Source organism: Thamnophis sirtalis, unplaced genomic scaffold (genome assembly GCF_051295495.1).
Source record: "Thamnophis sirtalis isolate CommonGarterSnake01/CBP01778 unplaced genomic scaffold, rThaSir2_p1.2 scaffold_1, whole genome shotgun sequence".
In the NCBI taxonomy this organism is placed as follows: Eukaryota; Metazoa; Chordata; class Lepidosauria; order Squamata; family Natricidae; genus Thamnophis; species Thamnophis sirtalis.
In genome coordinates, this window is record NW_028261381.1 from 128,864,315 (window position 1) to 128,873,230 (window position 8,916).

The following is an 8,916-nucleotide window of genomic DNA, read 5'->3' on the forward strand; positions in this document are numbered from 1 at the left end:
CTCTTCTCTTCTTTCTTTCTGTGTTTGGGATATGTCTGGTAGATGTGTATGACTGTGTGAATGTGCCCACTTTTATTGCCCTATATTTGCTGTATTCTGTGTTTTAACTATCACGTGGGGATTGATTGAGTGAACGAATGAGTGTGTCTGATTCGGAGGGCCTGGCATGGAACGCAGGAGCTATAGGTGTGGGTGGGGGGACCACAGGAGTGGGTCGGAGCATTACGGTCGTAACGGGGAGGGGCAGATATGGCGGGGACTTTAGGGCTGGCCATTACCGGGGAAGGAGGGATCCCTCCTTCCGGCCCTATGAGTCCCACTCCGAGACCAGATGGCGCGAGTAACAAGGACCCTGGTCTCCGGCTGTTGTCGCTAAACGCCAGGTCTGTTGTCCACAAAGCTCCCCTCGTCCGGGACTTAATTTTAGACGAGGGGGCAGACCTGGTGTGTATTACTGAAACCTGGCTGGGCCCGGAGGGAGGAGTCCCCCTCGTAGAAATGTGCCCAGAAGGATTTCAGGTGCTTCATCAGCCGAGAGCTCAGGGAAGGGGTGGGGGTGTGGCTATTGTTATTCGGGAGTCTTTTGTTCCTCGTAGGATCCCTGCTCCGGAGCTTGTCGGGTGTGAGTCCCTGCTGGTGAAGTTGGACCTCAAGGGTCAAGTGGGCCTACTGTTAACGTACCTGCCTCCCAACTGCGTTGCAGCAGCCCTCCCCTCGCTCCTCGAGTCGGTAGCCGAGCTGGCAGTTGAGTTCCCCAGGCTTATGGTCCTGGGGGATTTCAACTTGCCTACGCTCGGTGAACACTCTGATGGGGCGCGGGAGTTCATGGCTTCCATGACAGCCATGGGCTTGACCCAGATAATTCGGGGCCCTACCCATTCAGCGGGTCACACGCTCGACCTCGTATTTCTCTCGGAGCAGTGGAGTTGTGATCTTGGTCTGAGGGGTAATGAGATCATACCCCTGTCGTGGTCAGACCACTGCCTACTGAGGCTTGACTTCCGGAGACCAAACCCCCACTGTAGGGAGGAGGAACCGACCAAGTGGTTCCGCCCCAAGCGACTTATGGACCCCTTGAGGTTCCAGACGGAGCTTGGGGTTATTCCTGACACTCTCGCCCACAATCCGGTAGAAACTCTGGTTGCTGCCTGGCACTCGGCAGCATCGGAGTCCCTTGACCAGATTGCGCCACTACGGCCACTCCGAGGTGGTGGATCCCGGAGGCCTCCTTGGTTCACCGAGGAGCTCCGGGAGAGGAAACGCCGAAGGAGACGCCTAGAGCACCTGTGGAGGTCCGATAGATCCGAATCGAACCGAGCACTTTTAACAACCTGCACCAAGGAATACATCAGGGCACTTAGGGCAACAAAAAGAACATACATTGCCTCCTTGGTTGCGTCCGCCGAGTCCCGTCCAGCCGCCCTGTTTAGGATAACCTGTTCCCTCTTAAATAAGAGGGATACGGGGGACCCCTTGCAGGGTAGGGCTGAAGACTATGCCCAGTTCTTGGCGGACAAAGTTGCTCGGTTTCCGTCGGATCTGGACTCCACCCTTGCAGACCCAGCCGAGGCACGAGTAGACGACTTGGTAGACCAGCGCTGGGTTGAGTTTCAGGACGTTACCCCCGGGGATGTGGACAAGGCCATGAGGGCTGTGAGTGCCTCCACCTGTGTACTGGACCCGTGTCCCTCCTGGCTGGTAGCTAACAGCAGGGAGGTGACATGGAGCTGGATCCAAGCGGTTATTACCGCCTCGCTTCGGGAGGGGCACTTCCCCGCCGCACTTAAAACGGCGGTGGTGAGACCCCTCCTGAAGAAACCATCTCTGGATCCAGCTGTACTCAACAACTATCGTCCAGTCTCCAACCTTCCCTTTATTGGGAAGGTTGTTGAGAAGGTGGTGGCCTACCAGCTTCAGCGGTCCTTGGAGGAAGCCGATTACCTGGACCCCTTCCAGTCCGGCTTCAGACCTGGTTACAGCACAGAAACCGCTTTGGTCGCATTGACCGATGATCTCTGGAGAGCCAGGGATGGAGGTCATCCCTCCATCTTGGTTCTTCTTGACCTCTCAGCGGCTTTCGATACCATCGACCATGGTATCCTTCTGCGACGACTGCGGGAGGTGGGGGTGGGAGGCACTGTTTTGCAGTGGTTCTCCTCCTACCTCTCGGACAGGTCGCAGTCGGTGTTGGTCGGGGGACAGAGATCGACCATGAGGCCCCTAACATATGGGGTGCCGCAGGGGTCGGTCCTGTCCCCCGTAATATTTAACATTTACATGAAACCGCTGAGCGAGATCATTCGGAGGCACGGGATAAGATACCATCAATATGCGGACGATACACAGCTGTATCTGTCCGCCCCGTGCCAACTCAATGAAGCGGTGGACGTGATGAACCAGGGTCTTGAGGCCGTTAGAGACTGGATGCGGGCTAACAAGCTTGTACTCAACCCAGAAAAGACCGAGTGGCTGTTGTGTTTCCCTCCCAACAATTTGGCTAGCATTCCATCACTCAGGCTGGGGGGCCAAATTTTACACCCCTCAGACAGGGTCCGCAACTTGGGAGTCCTCCTGGATCCACAGCTGACCTTTGATCACCACCTGTCGGCTGTGACCAGGGGGGCATTCGCCCAGGTTCGCCTGGTGCGCCAGTTGCGACCCTACCTGAATCGGGAGGCACTCACAACAGTCACTCGCGCCCTCGTGACCTCTAGGCTGGAATACTGCAACGTGCTCTACATGGGGCTGCCCTTGAAGAGCATCCGGCGACTTCAGCTAGTCCAGAACGCGGCCGCGCGAGTGATTGTGGGTGCACCTCGGTTCACCCACATAACACCTATCCTCCGCGAGCTGCACTGGCTACCTGTTGATCTCCGTGTGCGCTTCAAGGTGCTTCTTACCACCTATAAAGCCCTCCATGGTAGTGGATCTGGGTACTTAGGACACCGCCTCCTGCCGATTACCTCCTCGAGACCGATTAGATCTCATAGATTAGGCCTCCTCCGAGTGCCATCTGCCAGCCAGTGCCGGCTGGCCACTACGCGGAGGAGAGCCTTTTCAGTGGCAGCTCCGACCCTCTGGAACGAGCTCCCCGTGGGGATCCGTACCCTCACCACCCTTCAGACCTTCCGCGCAGCCCTCAAGAACTGGCTATCCTGCCAGGCCTGGGGGTAGAGATTGATCTGCCCCCACCCGAATGTTGGATGAATGTTGTTTACTTTTTTAATTATATGTAATGTTATATGTTATTGTCTGTATCCCCCTCCCTATGAGTTGTTAGCCGCCCTGAGTCTCCTCAGGGAAAAGGGCGGCCTATAAATAAACCCATTCAATTCAATTCAATTCAATATTTTTAATTCTTTTCTGCTTGATAACATAGTTTTATAAGCCAGGGATTTCAACGTGTTAAATATATAATTTTAGATATTTGGCATTTGGACTTTTTATTTTTTTCTATTTTTTCTTCCTCTTTGTTTAGATTGTTTGTAGGTTAATATTTGAAAACATGGTTTTATCAGCGGGCATGGAGACCACGAATGGAGACAGAGCCGATCAAGTGGCTGATTTGATTGTGTTGTTGCTACCACAGAGGATAGGGTGAGGTGTTTTTTTTTTAAAAGAGGTTTTATTATATGGTGGATTTGTTGAATTTTGTAAGCTTACCTATGTGTGAGCTGGATGGCTATATAAATTTATTTAATAAATAATTATTTTTACAATGATCCTTTTTACAATCCAGATTGTAAAATTTTGGGATATGACATAATATGATGTTAACATCATTGACACTTATGGGTTTATTAACTACTTATGAATTTTTAAATGTTATTCCAAAAGGATGCCAGTAATTCTCAAGGCCAGCTCATATGAATCAATTAGCGCTAAATATAGTTACACCTCAAACTGAGAAAAGCTGATATCCACTATATTATTTGTGGAGTTCAATAAACTCCAAATACAATTTTTTATCAATCAATTTCAAATCTGGCAATACCAATTTAAGGTATTCTTAAGGACTTACACTTTGTAACTTTGTAACTTTAATAAAATTTATATGCCGCCCACTCCCAGGGGACTCTGGGTGGCTCACAATAAAGCAAAGACATAAAATATTAAAAATACAATTATTTAAAACAAAACCACCATTCAGTCATGTGGGGCTGGAATATTACTCAACAGCCCCAGGCCTGCCGGAACAGCCAGGTCTTAGTCGCTTTATGGAAGGCCGGGAGAGTGGTAAGGGTCCGGATCTCCGAGGGTAGCTCGTTCCATAAGGCCGGCGCAGCTACAGAGAAGGCCCTCCCTCCCTCCAGCCGGCATTGTCCGGTCGACAGCACCCGGAGGAGGCCCAACCTGTGTGATCTTATTGGTCATTGGTCGGCTCTTACAGACATTCATATAGCATTATCAGATATTGCAGTTCTTTAGTTTATAATACGTGGATTTCATTTGAGACTACTGTATATTTTCAATTGCTTGTCTGTATTAGTTTTTGGGCAGAGGAAAATGAATGAGTGAAGCCTTTAGACTTTGTCAGCACCCAAATTTTAAACATGGAACTTCTCCAAAATACATTTAGGGTGCAATTCTGATTGATAGCTGCAACATTAACCACGGTACGTAGACTTATGCTTTCAAAAAAATTTTCCCAATCAAACTGGGGAAATACTATTGCACTTACTGCCCACAGGTTCCCCACTCCAGTTGAACTTCTCAAGGTCATCATCATCATCATCTGTAATATCTGGAAGGCTATTGACAGTTCTCTTGGATTCCTTCAACTAGGAATAAAAACAATGTTAGGATGAAATCCAGGTTAATATACTCTGTGCTGTGATTACATTTGGCATATTTAAGGGAACTGCTGTATTTTCTATTGTGTGGGACCACTGTAAGACAGTTCATCCCTTAATACAAACCCCAGATTTTCTTAGCTATGCAGTCCCTATCAGCTTGGGCTACAACTGTTCTTCTCAACAAAATAAATATTAGTTCTGTTATATCAGCTACTCCTAAATTTCTTGAAAAATGCCCTGTATTACACATTCTTATTAAACCTGAGAAACCTGAGCACTTTTTTCATCATTTCCCATGATTAAGTTGAATAAACACCAAGATGTTTTCCTTCTATAGAATAACTAGTCCTTTCCTTTCATCAAACTGCTTTAAAGTGGTCCTGCAGCTAATGCATTCTGAAGCACTTCTTCTGAATCATTTTGAAAACTTGCATAGCCTTACTAATTTAGGTTTAGGACTGGTAGAACTGGAGCAGTACTATACTTTGCTGCCAGGTTGATAAATTTCTAAGCTGGTGGCCTTGTTATAGGATTCTCACCCAAGATCCTCCTCTATTATTGGCAGTAAGAACAATATGTTTAGGCACTATAACTAGATTTCCTACACACAATCCTCACTTTTCTGAAGGGGAAAGTCTTAGCAACGTTTGTTTATAGGAGACAATATTTTAAAGATGCCTCCTTATTGAAGCAGCATCAAGCACTATCTCCTGAGGTAGACTAGAACTATTTGAAGATATTTCATGAGCTCAGTGCTCTTCCCAGCCAACGCCTTAAAGAGTTGATATCATGCGCAAACCAGATTCTTTCCTATATAATGTGTATTAAAATGAATTCCACAAATTTTCACTTCAATAGCTTGAGTACTTCCTCAATCATACACACCAGGAAGAACTAACTTTTGTTATTCTGTTGAGACACAAAATTAGAATGTATTCTGTGTGCATCACATCATTTTAAAGATTTATTCATTCCTACAGCCTCATCTGCAAACATTTCAGTGAACTTATAGGAGAGAAATGCATCTGTTAGACTTGTACAAATGGCAAATAAATTTGTCTGTTGCATCCAAAGTCTCTCAAATGAGATACAGTAAATCATGGGTGTAGTGTACATATTCACAGACAAATTCTTTCATATGGAATGGAAATTTAAAACTATAGGAAAACAAATGCTTTTTCATGCATATATTCTTTTTCATCTCTCTCTCTCTCTCATTCTCTGAAATCATGAGAAATAAAACTACTTTTTAAGGAAGAAAATTCAGTTCTGCATCATGTATCGCATAAATTACATACATCCAAACAAATGTGATTAACAGCACTGCTTCCAATTTATAACAAAATCTGTAAAGTTATCCCTAATTTCTTTAAAGCAAATATAAGATACAAATAGCAATAGCAGTAATAGCAATAGCAATAGCAGTAGACTTATATACCGCTTCATAGGCCTTTCAGGCCTCTCTAAGCGGTTTACAGAGAGTCAGCATATTGCCCCCAACAATCTGGGTCCTCATTTTACCCACCTCGGAAGGATGGAAGGCTGAGTCAACCCTGAGCCGGTGAGATTTGAACCGCTGATCTGCTGATCTAGCAGTAGCCTGCAGTGCTGCATTTAACCACTGTGCCACCTTGGCTCAAAACACTAATTCTGCATGCAGATTTCTATTTTCTGCAGAAATTCAGGCAAGGGCATGCAAATGTACTCTTTTCACCATTTTTTCGTGATAAAAACTATACCTGAAGCAGTTCATCATCTTCATCATCAAAAGTAAAGGCCTTACATTTGGAACTGTTCCAATATTCTTCTTCATCAACCTTCATCTTGCTCATCTGCAAAATAAAAATTATCATTTGGATTGCAATTGCAACGTAGATATCTAGAGAACAGCATTATTTATTATTTTATTATAGCCAAATTTTCAGAGAAAGATTTGTATGCTGAATATTCTCAAAACTATAATGCATAACCATCAAAACAAAAGTATCAATCTAACTAGCAGCTATGAATAACATACTAAGAGGCAGATCCCCCCCAAAAGTGACAGAATATCCTTCTACTGATGTTCTAATTCTATTCTACTGACATTGCCATTTATATATATCACTTGTCAATACATCCCAAACAATATTTACACATTTTACAGAACTTCTATTTCCATACATGAAATACCAATTGCTAAAGGTATCCCTATAGTGTCTCCCCACAGGATGCCAGCTCTTGTACCAAGATAAAAGCCAAATTCAAAACTATCAAATTTATATTTCTCAAAATACTTTAATATTCCCTTTTTAATAAAGATTCAATGAAACATAGATAAACTGAAATGGACATAGCTATTAAATTGGTTCCACAAGTTTCCCTCATTATTTTTAAAGATTCAATGGATTTGTAGCATAGCAGTTATTGCTAACAAATACATTTTCTGAATACCATCTGTTAAGTAAGGAAATAAGTAAGTGTAGAACAAATTAGCACTCCACTTTTAAAGGGATTGTTTTATTGGAGATTTAGTCACTAATTTGGGGCCAATTGCCCTCACATGGCAAATTGATTTATATGCTGTTCTCAAGATACTTTATATCTATTCTATACCTTTTGCAGCAATTCAACAATGGTAGATTTCATAAATGTACACTTGTCTGTATCTGTGATGAATTGGACAAAAAAGGCACATCTAGGGACTATTTCACTCTAAATATTGTTACTTGTGAAGTCGTGTCCGACCCATCGCGACACCATGGACAACATTGTGAAATTTTAATGTTTGTTTTTTAATTTTTATATGTCCCCCCCCCCCATTTTTATCTGTAAACTGCCCAGAGTCTCTAGGGAGTGGGTGGCATACAAATCCTAATAAAACCTAAACCTAAACATTCCTCCAGGCCTTCCTGTTCTCTACCAACATGCCTACTGTCCCTGTCCTAATGTTTCTTTATCCATTTCGTGTATCTAAAATCATGTTTATACTTATATACGTTGTCTAATACATGTTTGAGGAAATAAATAAATAAATAAGTCCATTTAAGCTCAGACCTACTGCTTGGGTGACTAAGGAGCACTAATATTCTGTGGCATCGCCAAAACACAGCTGTAAATAAATTTGTACTGGATTTATTCCTGACGTTTAATCCATTCACCTCCTCCTTATTAGGATCTTGGAGGGAAGGCCCTCGTTTCCTTTCATTTTCATCCTCAACTGCAATTATATTTGTAATAATATTTTAACAATACGGGGGAGGCGGGGGACAAAATTGCATTTGCCGGCCGTTTCCCCAGTTCTCTGCTTGTCCCAAGTGTAAATGGGGATATGTGTGTGTCTTCCACCTAGCCGAATTACACGGGATGATCCGTGGAGCAGCTACTCCCCCGCCCGGAATCCAGCTTTTACCTTCTCGACCCTAAACTGATGGGAGGAAGCGACCCCAACCTAGGAACAAATGACGCCCCCAGAAGAAACAAGCGGACCCAGGTACCCTCGGAGAAGCGGCCACACCACGAGAAACGAGAAGGAGCGAACCGGCCAAGTCTCCGATCATGCGGGGCGGCGGTCCATGTTCAATAGCGAATCCGCCCTTTCCCCGGCGGAACGACTCGGTTGGGTCCCCGGCTCTCGGATACCGCCGTAGCCAGGGAGAGCAGGCTGCCTCCGAAAAGCATCACGGAGTGATGTTTTCCAAGCTGTGGCTTCGCCTTTGATATATCAAGAGGTTGTTGCTGCTTAAGGAAACTACAAATCCCAGCACGTCCTCATGTCTTGGTTTCCCGGGATGAAATGTCTTAGAAACCGAACAAGTTGAAATATAAGATCCATGAAGCCATACTTCCTTTTCCGCTTCCTGTTTTACTTCGCTTTTCTGACTACGGAAACACAGAGGAGTCAATACTCTTCCGCTGCGCGGTGCTGGAGTCAACTAGCTGAAGAGCCAAAAAGCGTAAGCGATCAAGGCACTCCTGATTGGCGGAACCATGCATAGCTGAGGCCGCGGAGATACAGCAAGGAGAAACCTATGGAAAGTAATGAAGAAATGTGCATAAAGGACAGGATTTTGAGTAAATAAAATTAACTTTGGGATTATGAATGAATGAATGAATGTGCTTTAATTCGCTTGAGTCTAAA

At 44.9% G+C, this 8,916-nt stretch overlaps 1 protein-coding gene across 2 annotated transcripts in view; it reads right to left on the reverse strand.

The window, feature by feature from the left end:
- Positions 1-8,647, reverse strand: part of VIPAS39 (VPS33B interacting protein, apical-basolateral polarity regulator, spe-39 homolog) — a 28,755-nt gene extending 20,108 nt beyond the window's left edge. Inside the window, exons 1-3 of one of the 2 annotated variants that reach the window (XM_087724867.1) lie at positions 8,317-8,647; positions 6,536-6,628; positions 4,682-4,781 (exon numbers count right to left, since the gene is read on the reverse strand). In XM_087724867.1, the coding sequence (XP_087580993.1) occupies positions 4,682-4,781; positions 6,536-6,628 (193 nt within the window). In that variant the 5' untranslated portion in view covers positions 8,317-8,647. Of the gene's footprint in view, positions 1-4,681; positions 4,782-6,535; positions 6,629-8,272 lie in introns of both variants that reach the window. The other variant, XM_087724857.1, reaches the window with a different exon arrangement.
- Positions 8,648-8,916: the final 269 nt, after the last annotated feature.